General features: G+C 37.0%; 2 protein-coding genes across 3 annotated transcripts in view; one reads left to right on the top strand and one right to left on the bottom strand.

Annotated features, from left to right (window-relative positions):
* The first annotated feature begins 805 nt into the window (after nucleotides 1-805).
* On the top strand, nucleotides 806-7,688 carry gdpd3b (glycerophosphodiester phosphodiesterase domain containing 3b). Its single transcript, XM_051675036.1, has 10 exons — nucleotides 806-1,359; nucleotides 2,872-2,914; nucleotides 3,002-3,137; nucleotides 4,405-4,450; nucleotides 4,580-4,698; nucleotides 4,908-4,997; nucleotides 5,169-5,302; nucleotides 7,182-7,241; nucleotides 7,372-7,423; nucleotides 7,545-7,688. Exons 1-10 carry the CDS (start codon nucleotides 1,215-1,217, stop codon nucleotides 7,680-7,682), a joined length of 963 nt encoding a protein of 320 aa, XP_051530996.1. The 5' UTR covers nucleotides 806-1,214; the 3' UTR covers nucleotides 7,683-7,688.
* A 61-nt stretch (nucleotides 7,689-7,749) lies between these two features.
* Nucleotides 7,750-18,302, bottom strand: part of LOC127427395 (NIF3-like protein 1) — a 173,214-nt gene continuing 162,661 nt past the window's right edge. Inside the window, exons 1-7 of one of the 2 annotated variants that reach the window (XM_051674988.1) lie at nucleotides 15,748-15,800; nucleotides 12,579-13,244; nucleotides 12,342-12,498; nucleotides 11,925-12,048; nucleotides 10,701-10,839; nucleotides 8,277-8,360; nucleotides 7,750-8,106 (exon numbers count right to left, since the gene is read on the bottom strand). In XM_051674988.1, coding sequence (XP_051530948.1) covers nucleotides 7,922-8,106; nucleotides 8,277-8,360; nucleotides 10,701-10,839; nucleotides 11,925-12,048; nucleotides 12,342-12,498; nucleotides 12,579-13,230 — 1,341 coding nt within the window. In that variant the 5' untranslated portion in view covers nucleotides 13,231-13,244; nucleotides 15,748-15,800 and the 3' untranslated portion in view covers nucleotides 7,750-7,921. Of the gene's footprint in view, nucleotides 8,107-8,276; nucleotides 8,361-10,700; nucleotides 10,840-11,924; nucleotides 12,049-12,341; nucleotides 12,499-12,578; nucleotides 13,245-15,747; nucleotides 15,801-18,302 lie in introns of those variants that run through there. The other variant, XM_051674989.1, reaches the window with a different exon arrangement.

Raw genomic sequence — 18,302 nt, 5'->3', positions numbered from 1 at the left:
TGTATATCATAATCTGTTTAATATCAAGAATGCATTTTTTGAAAAGATGTTATTTTATATAGGCTATTGTATACTTTACCTGTTGTGATTTCTATGCTGTTAATTCCCCCTCATGGGGAAAAAAAATGAATTGCTTATTTTCACTTATTTTGAGCTTGTTTTCCCAGACCAGGTCGCTTTTTTCTTGAGAGATCTGGTAACACTGTAACTATTATATCACCCACCTTTAGCACGGTGTAATATCATATTAATTTTTTTTTTTTTTTTACAAAGATTCTTATTAACCAGTCTTTAATTTCATTCTAACTGGTTACCAATTGCAAAGGAGGCAGCAGAATGCCTAAACCGAAATGAAAAAAAAAAATACTGATTCTCTTCAGAACAAACCGAAATGAAAAACATTTTGTTTTTAGTCCCTGATACAAATACATAAAACTTTGGACACACGTCACTTAACACCTTCACTTATGCCATAATTTAACATTAAATACTGGAAAAAATATCGTTTTCATTTTAAAATGGAATCACCATTTTTGGTTTAACATTATGACATGCAGGACTTTCCAGGCATCACAACATGAACAAAATGGGATGGGGTTTACATTGTGTATGTCTCACGAAAGTCTTAGAGAGTGGTTGTCACACAGTAAGAAGTATGTAGCTTTAGAAGAAGTATGGATTCTGTGGTCAAGTCAGAAGGTTAGCTATTCATGTGGTGCTTTTAAAACAATCAGTATCTGTGGCCACAAACCACAGGAGTTCAGATAACGGATAAAAAAAAAATGACACATTTAGATCAGTCTTTTATTCCAATCACAATAGCTTATTTTTAAATTTCTAAGGTTTCCAATGTGATATGTTTTGCAATATACAATGGAAGAGTAAGATTTGAGTCCTTGGTTCAGCCCCATTTCCGACAGTATCATACCTAACCTCAAACCCTTGAACTTACACACAATTCTCATGTATGATCAAATGCTTGGTTAAACAGAATGAAATGCCATAAAACCCGCATGAGATAAGTCATAAAGAGGAAGGAACAATGAAAAGCTCCTATAAAACAGGTTGAGGAAAAGCTCCAAAGAGCTGCTGATAGAGCACCAATTATTTGCTTTCTGTAGCAATACTAACAGTCGTATAGTATATAATTATATCTGGCTCTGAGAGTCAAAGTTCATTTAGTCAGGGAATTACTGGTTAATGCAGTTGTCAGAATGGAAGTGGTGACTGGGGTTCTTCTCTTCTTGTTGGCTGTAGGAGTTTATGTTGTTTGTTCTCTTTACCTGCTACACAATCCATACATTCTTCATAAGAAGAAACACCTGGGATTCTACTGCAGACACATTTCACACAGGGGAGGCAAGTGTCTTTCATATTCTTTTGATTATCACTTTAAGTTTCATGACTGAGACCAAAATAGCATAGTGTATTGCATTTGTTGGATTGTAAAATCATGGTAACATTGTGAAGTGCTGATTTCCAAGATACCTTTGCTCTCACAAGAAACTAAATTTAAAATGTAAACTCTATCAAATAGGTTCAAAGTTGAACTTCTAGGCTCTATAAAGGTCCCTTTGTTATTTGATATATTCAGTTCTTTTTAAAAAGGGTTCATAATTGAGTGTAAAACAATTTTTGTAATTAATTGTAATAATTATTTAAAGAAATAATTGTTTCTTCTTCATTTTAATCTCAGTTATGTACATTGGGGTGTTCTGTGTTATATTGCATTATTTTACTGTCACGTGTTACCCTGATGGTGTTTTGTGTTTGTCTCTACATGTGTATTAATTATTGCTCCTGGAAGGGTCACTCTTAAAGAATTTTTAAGTCATCATGTGGGCTTTTGTAGTTACTACAGAGATTAACATCACATATTAAAGTGAAAAGCAGACTTTTATAGCTCCAGAAGGTACGTTTATTAAGTTTTTATCATTTAATAATATAAACCGTAGTGAACCATAAAATATACAGGCAAAATTTAAATGACTACATCCCTTGGGGCCTGGGTAGCTCAGCGAGCATTGACGCTGACTACCACCCCTGGAGTCGCAAGTTCGATTCCAGGGTGTGCTGCGTGACTCCAGCCAGGTCTCCTAAGCAACCAAAGTTGCTAGGGAGGGTAGAGTCACATGGGGTAACCGCCTCGTGGTCACGATTAGTGGTTCTCGCTCTCAATGGGGTGTGTGGTAAGTTGCCGTGGATCGCGGAGAGTAGCATGAGCCTCCACATGCTGTAAGTCTCCGCGGTGTCATGCACAACAAGCCACGTGATAAAATGCGCGGATTGACTGTCTCAGAAGCAGAGGCAACTGAGACTTGTCCTCCACTACCCGGATTAAGGTGAGTAACCGCGCCACCACGAGGACCTAGTAAGTAGTGGGAATTGGGCATTCCAAATTGGGGAGAAAAATAAAATATTTTTTTTTAATTACTACATCCCAAAAAGCCTGAATTCAGCTTATTTTTACAGAAAATTTCTGGCCACCGGAGCTAACTGTACTTTACCATAAATTTAACAGAATTTTGTCTTTACAGTGTAGTCTGTTGGATAAACCTTTTATGATTCTCAATTGTGAAGCTTTAAAGTGGACCGTAAGGAAGTTGTTTTATTCTAATAATAATTGATAAAAACGGCCCGTACAGGTTGTATCGAAAAGATTGAAAGAGGGACTTAAAGACAGTTCTTTAATGCACATTTAATAGAGGATTAAAAAATTAACCTTCAAGGTTCTCTCACTGTTCTCCAGGAATCTCAACAGGTTTTATTTCAAATCTGTTGTTTAGAGTGAACATTATGATGACTTTTCCTCTGCTTGAATTCATTACAATGATACGTTCATTAAGTTTGAATTGTTTATTTGATTTCTAGGGTCTGGAGAGAAGATAGAAAACACAATAGAAGCATTTACACAGTGAGTTTCTCTCTTGCTGATTCAATTTTTCTTCTAGCCGTCCCTCCACTTTAACCTTCTAAAGTGTCAATGTCATATCTTTGATAGTGCTGTTGATGTGGGCACTGATATGTTGGAGATGGACTGTCACCTCACACTGGATGGCTATGTTGTGGTTTCACATGATGACAACCTTCTAAGACAAACAGGATATGACAAAACACTGTCATCACTTAGATACCAGGTAGGATCTTGAATCACATTAACCCTTAACCCTCTGGGGTCTGAGGGTGTTTTGGGCCTTGGAGAAGTTTGACATGCCTTGACATTTGTTCTTTTTTCAGTTGCTTTAAAACATATTAATGGCTAAAGTCTGATAACACTGTATTCAGTACAAACTGGGCAACAATAATATGTGAACAACATGTAAATAAGGCCATATAACACATACTAAACATTTGTTCACAAGACTTTTGAGAACTGTATCTTGTAGCCTAGAGTTTTTGCTATAAAATGATGTGAAAACCATCCTGATCACTCATTCATACAAAACAATATAGTCATTTAACTTTTGTAAGACACTTTTAGTGTTAGAAAGGCCATATGCGAGGAGGTGTGGATGATCATGAATATTGACGTGATTCACACCTGAGGAGACAAAGACCCCTCCCCTGAGAGAGAATGAATGTGAGGAGACTTAATGATTGAATGTATTGTTTGTAGCTTATTCACAAAATCAAGTTTAAGTTAAAAGAAGTAATCTGTCTATACATTTTCTTTACATAAAGAATTTACTTAAAAACTTTAGACCTACACTACCATCTAAAAGTTTTAGATTGGTAAGATTTTAAGTGTTTTTAAAAGAAGTCTCTTCTGCTCCCCAAGGCTGCATTTATTTTATCCAAAATACAGCAAAAACAGTGATATTGTGAAATATTTTTACAATTTAAAATAACTGTTTTCTATTTGAATATATTGTCAAATGCAATTTATTGCTGTGATCAAAGCTGAATTTTCAGCATCATTACTGCAGTCTTCAGTGTCACATGATCTTCAGAAATCATTCTAATATGCTGATTTTCTAATATGGGCATATTTCCAGCACATTTTACACATTTACACCCAAACAGATATTTGCAAGCACAAGCTTCGTTGATGATAATGAGGCAGCATAAACACTAGGTAAAATATAATCTAAACATTCATATTATTTTTATATCATATTACATATAATATTTATATCATACAGCATACAATTGAAATACCTGCTTTAGCCGAAACAACATTTAAATGTAACTAAAACTTGCCTATTAGGACATATTTCAAATTTCAATACTCTGAATACTGGCTGGCAAGTCTGGAAATAGTCCACCTAGTAAAATATGTACATGTTTATATAAAATAGCATGTCAACTAATGTAAGTAAAGACTTACTCATCCAAACTAATCTGAAACTTTCACTGCCATTAAAGGTCTTGCACATCTCTGAATTCTATTTATATATGTTTCAGGATTTACCTCTATACGAAGAGAAACTTGAGGTCACATTCTATGTTGGTAAGTAATTTTTTCAGTCATTTTAATTTGTATAATCATGCACATATAGAAAGATGTGCTATTAAGTGGTAATGCAGTGATAATAGGGATATCTGACAAAAGTAATGTTCTTTGCTACACATCATTTAGGATATTACAGTTCAGGTAAAGACAAACGGTTTGCATTGCTGGAAGATGTCTTCAAGAAATTTCCCAACATGCCAATGACAGTTGAGATCAAACAAAACAATGAACTGCTCATTAAAAAGGTGAGGTCATTTTAGCAATACTCAGTGCTATTGACCTAGACAAACTGGCCATGCTGACATTTTAACATGATTAACACAAGTAGGAAATGCTTCTGGATCACATTCCTTTTTGGTCATGGTGAAACTCCTATCAACCAACTTAACTTGTCTTAATCACATTAGGCCTGATGCAATTATTAATCATTTTGCTTTCTTGTATGTTGTTACAGGTCTCTAATCTCGTGAAACATTATGGCAGAGAGGGCATTACCGTCTGGGCTGCAGAGGATTCTGAAACTATGGCTAAATGCAAGAAGGAGGTACTGCAGTTTTTGGTCCGTGTTTACTGATGCTTTAGGTCAAGCACCAATGCTACAAGTACATATTATGCAAATCTATTAACATAACAACTTACCAAAAGGAAAAGCATTAAATAGAGAGCTCACCCTAAATTTTTCTGTAATTTGCTCTGTGTTTGTGTGTCTATGTAGAACCCATCCATGCCATACATGTTCACTCTGATGCGTGGACTGTTGCTTATATTGCTCTTCTATACTGGGCTCCTTCCCTTTGTGCCACTAGGTGAAAGTATATTGATGTTTTACCTACCCAGGATTATCAACAGGTCAGTCTAAATAATCTGCCTACAGTTGGAATAGTGGGAAGGATTGAAATGTAATTAACGTACCAGAGTTTGAAGTTTCTTCAAATCTTCAGAGATTTATTGGCTGATTTAACAAGAAACGGAAGGAACTCTACTGATATATTTATGCCATTTTCCACAAAAAGGTTGCAAAATAGGGTCTGAAACATAATTTTTTCAGGTCAAATAAATTAATATTTAAGCAGTTTTATTATCTATTCAATTTTCTATACTAAAAAAAAAATTATAACAATTTTAAGATTTACATATTTAATTTTCATAATAAAATTCCATCAAACCGAACTGAGTAATCTTAAATAAATATTTGAAGTTTTATTTAATTTTGTTTAATATTCCACAATTAAATTTGATGGAATTTTGTTATAAAATTGAAATGCGTACATATAAAAAATAGGCCAAAATTGGGGCCTGGGTAGCTCAGCGAGAAAAGATGCTGACTACCACCCCTGGAGTTCGTGAGTTCGAATCCCAGGGCGTGCTGAGTGACTCCAGCCAGGTCTCCTAAGCAACCAAATTGGCCCAGTTGCTAGGGAGGGTAAAGTCACATGGGCTAACCACCTCGTGGTCGCTATAATGTGGTTCTCGCTCTCGGTGGGGTGCGTGGTGAGTTGTGTGTGGATGCCATGGAGAATAGCGTGAAGCCTCCACACGCGCTATGTCTAAGCGGTAACACGCTCAACAAGCCATGTGATAAGATGCATGGATTGACTGTCTCAGACACGGAGGCAACTAAGATTCGTCCTCCGCCACCCGGATTGAGGCGAGTCACTACGCCACCACGAGGACCTAGAGGGAATTGGGAAATGGGCATTCCAAATTGGGGAGAAAAAGGGAGAACTTTTTTTTTTAATATAGGCCAAAATATTATTCTTTGAATGTATGAAGTTTGCCATTTTTACAACCCTTTACCCAAAATTTAAGACACATCTAAATACAGTTGAAAATGTGTTTTGTGTGAATAATATTTTTGTTTTCTAGCAATAAATATTAAATAAACATCAAAATAGATACAAATTGCATAAAATTAAAAAAATAAATGCATTGTAAAAATGTATTTACTTGTGTTTCTGCCATGCTGTAGAAACACAATTTTAAGCAATATTACATTTTCTGAATTTGGGAGAAAATCATGCGGTAACAGGGTTGTGTGCAAAATATGAGACAGAGCTATATATTATGTTAATATTTAGTATGTAAAACTGTTTTTTACTACAATGAACTGAATATCAATTCAACAGATTGTCAACATTATGACACTGTTGTGTAATTCTAATCATTTGATGTGTTTACAACTAGCTACTTTTCATGCTAGGTTAATTTTACGTTAGATAATGGTTTATCTAACATATCTACACTGTTAGGTAGATTACTCCTGAAATGTAATATAGTACTAAATTTGTAACAAGCAATGCAATGCTCTGGATTACACTTTTTAGGTAATCTAATCTGTTTACTTTTGATTTATTGCATATTTTGATGAAAATCTAATATCAAGCGTACTATGTAACAATTTACACTCCTTGCATTAAACATTAGCGAACGTAAAATCAAACAATTTGCTACTTGTCACAGCCCGAGTCCATAAATCCATAAAGTAAGTGTAATCTGATTATGCACATGTAAAAATGTAAAGTAATAACACATTTTTTATAATCCAGATTACACGCAACACTGCATATCTTTGTTCTCACAACTAAAAACATGGAATTCGCAAATGCTTTAAAAAAAAAAAATCAAGGGCCACCAAAGTGTAACACATTCTTGGAATGTGCCTTATATATACAGTACATTGCATTTGACTTCTTTTGTACTAATGCAATAGTTATGTGTGATCTCTCAGGACGTACATTCCAGAGGAAGACTATTTGAAGACAAGATTTGCAGTGTCTCTACTTCAGAAGTAAGTGGCTTCTCTGTGCTTGATGCTAGCACAATTACTTGTGAGTTGACCTTATCCATTAGCTTTTCGGTTAGTCTTGTGTTCCTTGTTTGGCTGATGTGAGCTGAATGTTTATTGATGGCTTGTTCAGATTGACCATGCGGAAATCTTTGTTCGAACACTTGATCAAGAGGGGGTTGCAGGTATGTCATCTTTCTTTGTTGTGTAAAACTGAAATGGTCATTTTCAAATACTGTATATCCTATTACATTAATTACAAATCTAATCCAAAGCGAACCCATCTCTTTTTGTTTGCGGTCTCAGGTGCAGCTATTTGTGTGCAATGAGGAGAGTGACATGGAAGCTGCATTTGCAATGGGAGCTACAGGAGTTATGACCGACTACCCCACACTGCTGTCAAACTACATTAAAAAACACCCCCCCACACACACTACTTATTAGATATTTCAAAAGCACACTAAACATTGCCTTCCAAATAGATAAATAATTGAATACATTCACCTTGAAATAAGAGCTGTAAATAGATTTTTTAATGTGACATGGTGAACTTTTTATGGGACAATGTTACTTGGCCATTTACAAAATTAAGGTCAGACCATGCAGGGACAATATTATCCTTTGTGATTTCTATGCACAGTCCAAAATGACTGAAATCTAACTGGCAGTGTGACTGGACGAGATCAGACCACCTGTAGCGGATCTCTGTCTCTTTGCGAGATAGCTACGCTAACCGTGTCGCCCAGTTGCGCGTTCAACCTCTCTTTGAATATGGCCAAGAAGCCTCTCTCACTGTTGCTATGGTCACTGAGAATCACACTCGTCCCTTTGGAAACAGCGTCCAGAACCTCATGATGGGACATCTCACCTAAACATATAGATCCAGATGAGATTATATAAGGTTTGTATATTAAACTGCATATCAAAAAGCACTGTCATGTTCTTTGTACTGAAAAATGTTGTGTAGCAGATGTCATTCTGGGACTTACTAATAAACTGGTGAATGACAACTTTAAACAAGTGTCCTTTGTGACATACCTGTGATGTAAAGGTCTGCTTTTACTCCCTGAATGACAGATGCTCCAGACCCTGCACATACTGCAACTGTCCTCACCATAGAGTCTACAACATCATGTAAACACTGTTAATGTTGTGTTTCCCTGGTTAGAGGTGGTAAATATTGTACTAATGTTGGGGAAGATACTTTGGACCTGTAACGTCCCAAGCTGCAAGCTACTCATAAGTTTAAGTATTTCAACTACAGTCAAGCTACTATTTTAAAAGAGTAGTTAGCTACACTACAAGTTACTAACAAAAAGTAGCTATAACTACATTGAAGCTATTTAAATTAAATATTTTGTTTTAGATATATAACAATTGGATTATATTATTTAATTCTGCAATCAGAAGTACTGACTGCAGAATTCAATAATATCACCTGATAGTTATTTAATTAGGGTGACATTCCCTCAAGAAAATTAACCATGGTTTTACTACAGAAACCATTGTTTAACCATGGTATTTGTAGTAAAACCATAGTAACCACAAAATTACCTATGTTACTACAGTCATGATTAGCTACCACAATATTACTATAGTAAAACCATGGTTAATTTTCGTAAGTGTTCAACAAGGGTGACGATATTAAATTGAACAAAAATGTATCCTTATTATACAATAATAAAACTGCAAACACCATACTTTATATAACTGAACTGAAACAGTGATAAACAGCAGCAATACACCAAATATTTTGCTTTCAAAAAAGTCGGCAAAGTTCCTTTAAAGGGTTAGTTCACCCAAAAATTAAAATTCTCTCATCATTTACTCACCCTCATGCCATCCCAGATGTGTATGACTTACTTTCTTCTGCAGAACACAAATGAAGATTTTTAGGAGAATATCTGTGTAGGTCCATACAATGCAAGTGAATGGTGGCCAGAACGCTGAGTTACATCATCGCTCCATAAAGCACATAAAAGCAGCATAAAAGTAATCCATAAGACTACAGTGTTTTAAACCATATCTTCAGTAACCATATGATAGGTGAGTGAGAAACATCAATATTTAAGTCCTTTTTTACTATACATTTTTATCTCTGTCCAGTAGGTGGCGATATGGGAAAAGAATACGAATCGGCAAAAACAAAAGAAGAATGTGAAAGTTAAAGTGGAGATTTATCATCATATGGATTACTTTTATGCTGCCTTAAGGCGGTTTTACATGGGACGCGGTGGGCGGCAGGCTTTGCTTGCGATTTTGCCACTTCTCGTTTATACAGGCGTTTTCCATTCACACGAGAAGCGCGTGAAACGTGCCAGTAGAAGTGCAATACTGCCACCCAGTGCTTCAGCTCAGTTACTACGTCTTTGAGGCAATTACTGTGAATATTGTATTAGTTTTCATGTAAGTGATTGCACTTAAAATGCCATAATGTTTTATAAGTATACTGTAATAAACTACTTTTTGTAAAATTATAGTATCAAGGCTAAACAATGTAATTGTAAATATTAATGGCGTATTGCCACCTGTCTCCACATTTGATGAGTTCCGCATTTTTTTAATGACTAAAGAAACAGACTGCCTGTTTCTTCAGATTTTTATTGACAAATTTGTGTAGTTTAAATAACATCACATCAATAATTAAAATGGGAGGGCAACAAATGAGCATTCAAAATCCACAAAACCCTCCTGGGCAATTGTATGTTCTGTTTATCTAAAGTTGATGTTTCTGACACCTGTTGCAGAACAGAAAATTAAAGTATACGGTCCATGGCCCATTTGTATAATTGCACAGTCGTCTATTTTCCAAACATAAGCTAAACATGTTTCCATAGTCTCTTTTCACCTGGTACACCGTCTTGTCCACTCACAGCTTTCCATGAGGCTGTTTTCCTATTCATGTCTCTATAAACAATAAAAGGAAAGTTATATAGCTCTGGAAATTCAGCAACAGCGAGTATATTCATCTCCATGTTGTTTATGACTACACAAAAGCTAAGCGTCGCTTGACTGGTTGTGAATAAATTCAGCTTTGATTGGTCAGTGACAGCCGCAGAAAGATAAAATATTTTATCTTGCGCGGTGTGTGCCGCAAGCAGTCGTGCACAACAAAGCAGCAGGTTTCTCGTGAACAAGCTTGGAAAGCGGCACCGCTTAGACTGCCGCCTCCGTTTTGCTGCCTGCTGCCTTTCTCTCATTGAAAATGAACAGTGAAATTGCGGTGACCATGTCCCGTGTAAAAGCGCCTTTAATGTGCTTTTTGGAACTTCAAAGCTTTGATCACCATTGTATTGTATGGACCTATAGAGCTGAGATATTCTTTTAAAAATCTTAATTTGTGTTCTGCAGAAGACATACACATCTGCGATGGAATGAGTGTGAGTAAATGATGAGAGAATTTTCATTTTTGGGTGAACTAAACCTTTAAGACTGCGTGAGGTTCATTGTCTCATACCCCACCTAATGTTCGCTGGTGTCCCAGGGCCAGTCTCAAGTGGGGCAATCCCAAGTGACTCTTCATTTTCTGAACTGCTGCAGCCACTGACACTGGCTCCTCCAGAACACTGAGTCGCCCCTGACCACAGCCTAACAAAGGAGGCTAGATGAGAAAAAAAACAAATAAATATTAAGAATAAATTGAACTTTGAACCTTTTTTAAGAGTGCTATGTCTTAAGCGCAGCGCTATGCAATACATCATACGCGCAAAGTCAATGGGCATGGCCATGAAGTTTTGGTATTTGCATGTAAGCATGCGCTAAGCCTAGGTGCAAGTGGGTTGGCGAATTTGCAAGTGCAAAGCGCTAACGGGCCGGGTCAAGTGCAATTTAATTCTGAGGTTCTTCTCCGGTTATTTCACTATCTACGTTCTATTATATAGTCCATTCCCTCAAGCACCAGTGATATAAACAAAGACAGCACATTCATAAGAATTTGGTGGTGTAAACAGGCTGTATGCAATGCATCCTCTGCTCTGTGACTGTATTGTTGTCTGCGCTGCTCCAGACCGTGATGTATGTGTTGTATGTTCTCTATCGGCCTCTCTGGGACTGTTGGCTCTCGTCCTGCTCACCCGTGTCTCACCTGATTCAAATATGCTTTGCTTCTCTCCCGTTCTTCACTGTCTTGTAATGTATAATTGTTATAAGTTTCTCTGTTTAATGTTTTATGTTTCATTTCTGTAAAGTGTTCTTGAGGTCTGGAAAGGCACTTTACAAAATAAACGTATTACTATTATTATTAATTATATTGATCTACTGACACATAAATCATGGCTAGTATTAAAAGTTATTGATAACTCTTTAATATCATCTGCTGGTGGAATCTCCAAACTGCAAATGCAGGAACTGATTTTAGACTTTGCGGTGAGAATAGACGTGCTTCTCAAATGTATTAGCGCAATGACCTATTTCTCAGTTCATTTACATACAACACACCCACAGTTTTTGCGCATACACCAACAGATAGCGCAAACACTCCTACTCACACCCATATGCGTTTTGCACCAGCTCAAAAATTTCGCTTAGAATTATCGCTCTTATGAAAATTGGGTAAGATGTAGCACACAGTCGTTATGCACAGCACTGCGCTTAGCGCGGTCACTAAAATAGAGGCCAAACTATGTAATTAGCAAAGAAAGCCCAAGGCTGACATAAAATGTTTTAAAGATGAGTGTTACAGCTTGCCTGTTGGACTTGTGTAATGTTTAGGGATTTGTTGGTATTTGGATCTGAAACCAGAATCTCCACAACAGCCGTCAGTGCAGAACTAGCACAGGTTAAAATCACCTGCAGGCCTCCACCCTCATTTCTAAAGATAAATATGAAGCAGTGTCTGAATGGACAGTTTTCATACAGATTTTAAGAGGAGATTTTGCATTTTTGCATTGCAATGTATACTTGAGTCATATAATCATGTATGGTAGGGAGGTTTTTGTCTCTCATGGTTATATTATCAGCATACATATTATCAGATATACATACTTTTGAGACGACAGTTGTGTTTTGAAGGTACTGAAGAATAAGGTAAGGTACTGAAGGTAAGCTCAGTTGCAAATCATTTCTATGTTACAAAGTTCTATACGTGAATGAATGCACATTAACCTTATTGTAGAGCAATGGAAGGCTTCACTGCCCTCTATGTGTTTAAGTTGAGCCAAAACGCTGTTGAGTTCTCCGTCATTTAGAGACAAGAATTCAAGTCTGTGTTTCTGTGGGGCGCTAGAGTGAGCTTGACTCAATACTGACACTTGCCCACTACCTGTGGACAGAGGAACAATGAGCATTTCTTATTAGTTGAGCAAGTCTTTCCTTATACTTTGTGGCTGGTAGTTTACTTACCCATTCCTCCAACTAGCCAATCATTAACACCACCTTTGACGCTGTCCCATGAAGTGTGGGGTGAGAAAATTGCAATGCCACCCTCTAGCGCTCTGACAGCCAATCGCTGCTTCCAGTCATTCTGAACCAAACGCTTGAACGGTCTAAAGAGAGGTGGGTGGTAAGAGATAATGAGGTCGCAAACCAACTTCTCAGCTTCGTCCATGACAGCCGCTGTTAGGTCATTGGTTAGCAGGATTGTTTTGATTGGACGTGGTTTGCTGGGCTCCACCAAAAGACCAACATTATCCCACGATTCAGCCAATGATAGTGGAGCAAGCTGCTCGAGAACCTCAAGAACTCCCTTTAAATCCATGTGTCCAGCAGGGGGGGTGAAATGAGAGAGATAACGAAAAACTCTAGAAGACCTGAGCAGAGAATTACAGGATGGTGATGGAACGGAGCAACAAAAAGACAAAAGCGAGACAGAGGAATATTTAACAGGAGAAGCGAATAAGGAATATCGTGATGACAGAGGGAAAGAGCGATGATGTAAAGTAGTAAGCTCAGCACAAGAGCGATATGTGCTGGTTTTAATGGTGATGTTAAAGCTGATGTTGAAGCAGCAGAATTGGAGGAGTCTTCCAGAAACTTCCCTAAATCCAGCAAACATGAGCAAAGCGATAGCTGTAAAAAAAATGGGAAACGTATTACATTTAGAAAAAGACTTTTACTTACAGTTAAAAGTGTGTATATATATATATATATATATATATATATATATATATATATATACACACACACACACACACACACACACATACACAGGCGGCCAAAAGTTTGGAATAATGGACAGATTTTGTTCTTCACAAAAGTGGCATTCAACTGATCACAGTGTATAGTCAGGACATTAATAACATGAAAATTTACTATTTGAAAAAAATGTTCAGAACTTCTTAAACGACTTCAAAGAGTTCTCATAAAAAAATCTTCCACGTGCAGCAATGACAGCTTTGCAGATCCTTGGCATTCCAGCTGTCAGTTTGTCCAAATACTCAAGTGACATTTCACCCCACACTTCCTGCAGCACTTGCCATAGATGTGTCTGTCTTGCTGGGCACTTCTCACACACCTTACAGTCTAGCTGATCCCACAAAAGCTCAATGGGGTTAAGATCCATAAAACTCTTTCCCAATTATCTGTTGTCCAATGTCTGTGTTTCTTTGCCCAGTCTAACCTTTTCTTTTTGTTCTTCTGTTTCAAAAGAGCCTTTTTCTTTGCAATTCTTCCCATAAGGCCTGCACCCCTGAGTCTTCTCTTTACTGTTGTACATGAAACTGGTGTTGAGCGGGTAGAATTCAATGAAGCTGTCAGCTGAGGACATGTGAGGCATCTATTTCTCAAATTAGAGACTCTGATGTACTTATCCTCTTGTTTAGTTGTACATCTGGCCTTCCACGTCTCTTTCTGTCCTTGTTAAAGCCAGTTTGTACTTTGTCTTTGAAGCCTGTAGTGTACACCTTTGTATGAAATCTTCAGTTTTTTGGCAATTTCATGCATTGTATAGCCTTCATTCCTCAAAACAATGATTGACTGACGAATTTCTAGAGAAAACTGTTTCTTTTTTGCCATTTTTGACCTAATATTGACCTTAAGACATGCCAGTCTATTGCATAATGTGGGAACTCAAAAACAAACACAAAGGGGGGCCTGGGTAGCTCAGCGAGTATTGATGCTGACTACCACCCCTGGAGTCGCAAGTTCGAATTCAGGGCGTGCTGAGTGACTCCAGCCAGGTCTCCTAAGCAACCAAATTGGTAAGTTGTGCGTGGATCGTGGAGAGTAGCATGAGCCTCCACATGCAGAGTCTCCACGGTGTCATGCACGACGAGCCACGTGATAAGATGTGCGGATTGAAGGTCGCAGACGCGGAGGCAACTGAGATTCGTCCTCCGCCACCCAGATTAAGGCAAGTCACTACGCCACCAAGAGGACTTGGAGCGCATTGGGAATTCCAAATTGGGGAGAAAAAAGGGGAGAAAAATCAAAAAGAAAAAATATTTATTTTTTCAAATAGTGAATGTTTTTTACATCAGTAATGTCCTGAACATACTTTGTGATCAGTTGAATGCCACTTTGGTGAATAAAAGTACCAATTACCTTCCAAAACAGTAAAATCTGTACATTATTCCAAACTTTTGGCCACCAGTGTATATACTGCATATTAATTTATAGTAATAATTTTATAATAATTTACTGAAGCACGCTGCGCATTTGAGATTCACAAAGCTATCATATGTCTTCAAGATACTTTAAATAAAATGTACAAGTCATATGGACAACCTTAATGGTACTTTTATGACATGTTTGGAGCTTGACGGTAACGACTAACACACAGTATCGTATTTGGATCGGACCCCTTTGGATTGACACCCCATCCCTAATCATAAAACTAAACACACTTAGCCTACTAGTACTCATTCTTCAACATTCCTATTTTCCACATTTTAGAATAATAGTAAGGTCATAAAAATATGAAATACAACAAATTTATTTTGTGACAAAAATAAATAATCAAAACTATCTTATATGTCTTAGCTACTTCAACATAGCCACCATTGTCTAGGTTACAGGACACTGGACATTCTCTCAGCAAACTTCTTAAGGTTTATCCAGTGATGCTTTTTAAACAGTATTGAAGGTGTTATATGCTGTATGTTGAAATTAATGTATAGGCACAATTTTATTACCAAGTGTGTCCAAAATGTTGACAGGTAGTGTAACAGGCTGACAGGTTGCTAACTATTTACAAATACGATGCATGTGAGATGATATCACAATTCATTTCAATACATATGCTTGGCATTTGTTCATTGAATGCTTCCAAATCACAATCCTTTATAAACTAAATTTTATATAAATGTTATATACATTTTAAATAAATTAGGATTATAAATTATTATTATTATTATTATTATTTTTATATACATTTTAAATAAACTAGGATTTCTCCTAGTTTGACACTGCCACCATAGGGTAAAAACTCGTTACAGCGTCTTGCTGCACAAGAAAAGAGATAAACTGCGCTTTAATAAATTGTCTGAAACACAGAAGTGATCGTCAGGGCTCTCCATGCCGATATAATCCAGGCAAATTAAGCAACTCGTCATATTAGAAGAATTACACTCACTGTACTTCTCACTTCCACGAGCGAATGATGGCGGCAGCGTTTGGAGAATGTGAGAGAACGTAATTTTACGTGGTACGTAATATCCGGTTCCAATCGAATTCTGGTTTTTGTAGTTTTTTAACGACTGCCAAAAACATAATGCCACTGTCCCTCTGAGACACAATGTTTATGGCAATAATAGAAAAATAAGAACGAAGAATCATGAAAATTACACAAAATCTGTGGAAAAATCCACATACACTTTCAATTAGGAGGCTCCTGCAGATTGTTACACGTTTTTACCACACTACACCATTTTTTTATAAAGTAGTTTAAATAGAGCTGTTCAGCCATGACATCAATTTGTATTTGTATTTTTTGGGGGGTTTTATAATGGTTGTTTTCAATATTTGATTAAAATTAGGTATGTGGTAAACATTACTTGAAGACATTTTGTTCTACAACATAATTTACACAGTCATTCCTCAAACATGATTTTTGAAGCCTCCGTGTATAAAAAACATGTATGTTGATAACGAGTTGCTGGATAAGGACTACAAATACCACAAGCATGAGTGTGCGTGCCTGACGAAACAGAAAACCGTTGTAGTACATATCTAGCAACTTGTTAGCAACATACTTTTTACATGGCAGCTTCAAAATTCATGTTTGAGGTATGACTGTATGTAATTTATGTTGTAAAACAAAATGTCCTAGTATTTTACAGTTACGTTTACCACGGACTTTATTTTAGTCATAAATCCAAAATCCAGAGGAAAAACCAGAGGGAACCCATGGCTCAGAAATACTAATTCTCTTCTGGGTTTTTGGACTACAGCTTGAACACTATAGCTCTAATAGCCTAAAAGCTGTTTACATTGTTTCTGTCAAAATTGGCATATTTATTTATTCTTTTAATTTTATTAGCTTTTACTTAAATAATTTTTCACTTCTTGCTAGCTAACTTAAACAAAAGGCAATGAATCAAAAGACTATGGCCATCAGTCAGACCAGAAGCTTAATGCTTTGCAATAAAGACTATAGGTGCCTTTCTCTAAGACATTAGTGAAGTGCTGCATAATTACTGGAAATTCATATCTGGCATGGTTGCATTAGGATTGGGACTTAGAAGGTGTTATGAAAAAGCTGACTGGAGCCAAAGGTCATGTTCCTTATCAAACCAATAATGCTGCTGTTTGACCTGCTATTCAGAAGCCAAAGAATCCTGAATAAGAGAGAGAGAGAGAGAGAGAGAGAGAGAGAGAGAGAGATTTATGAGGATAAACATCCTGTTATGGATGTTTGAGGGATAAAACTGAAATTATGGGCTGGAAGCTATAACCATTACATCATCTGACATCCTGTATCCCTCTTATATAGCTCTCTTTTCATAAGAAAGATCAGCTTTTGTTATAAAGTTCCTCTAAAAGGAACTCTATACGTAGAACTATTTTCTCTCCCCTCCAACCACAAAATAAAACACCTGTTGTTTGTTTGTTTATATTTTTGATTGATAAAAAAATCATGTTGGATTTTAGATAAACACAGATCAAGATGAAACCAATAAGTCTTACATAAGTTTTAATCAAGAGCACTTTTGGGGCATGAATCACTGGCACTGGACAGTATGACCAAAGTGATAAAAACAGCAGGACTACAGTTGTGCGGGACAGATGTGCTATGTGATATTGAGTGCGAGAGAAATGGGATGTTAGTTCACTTTGAGCAATTGGTGGTCTAAGCCCTCAAATGCCAGCTGTCTACTGAATTTAACTGCACACAGTTGTCACGCAACTGTAGTGGACGTAGCTGGATTTTTGGATTTTTATCTACTATTTAGCTATTCTAGGGTTGCAACCATAATAAACATTCAGGTGGGCACCCTCCAAGTTTCAGAGTGTGATTACAGCCTCCATTTCTTTTGGTTTATTCTGTGAACTTAAAACCCAAAAAGGTACATTTTATCACCATTTACTCACCCTCACACAAAAGGAGATATTTGGTAAAATGTTCAACAGTGACATGAGGTGGAGTAAATGCAACATGATCACACGGCACGCTGTTTCTGAGATTTCCGGATCCTTAGGATCCGACACATTATGCCGACTCACTGACAAGTGACATCTCCTATCAGACATTTGTGCATCGGCTCATGTCTATTTACCTTCCCCTGTGGGGTGACCGGAAGTGCATTGTGTCAGCAGAGTGGGAGACCTGGGTTTGGATCTAATTAATCATATTTGCATAATCATTGATGAGCGCAATTCGGAGGTTGCAGTTTTCCAATTTACTGTTACATTTTTACTCCATTGATGGTTATGTTTATGTTTGGGATTTGGATTGGGGGGTACAGTTCATAAAATATGCATTCCTCCTCACTGTATTACAACCTGTAATGCTGAAAACAACTCGCTTCACAACTTGCTTTTGGCGCCCCTCTGTGGACATTACACCTGTAAAATGGAGCACGTGCCCATACGTCCAACAACACTTACTACTTTGGCCATTGGGGACAGTGTTTCAAATTTCGGTAAGCACAGACCGATTTTACCTAAAGAAAAGTCAACCTAATGTTT

Source organism: Myxocyprinus asiaticus, chromosome 36 (genome assembly GCF_019703515.2).
Source record: "Myxocyprinus asiaticus isolate MX2 ecotype Aquarium Trade chromosome 36, UBuf_Myxa_2, whole genome shotgun sequence".
NCBI lineage: Eukaryota > Metazoa > Chordata > Actinopteri > Cypriniformes > Catostomidae > Myxocyprinus > Myxocyprinus asiaticus.
The sequence above is the reverse complement of the archived record's forward strand: the minus strand, read 5'-3'. Positions and strand labels throughout refer to the sequence as shown.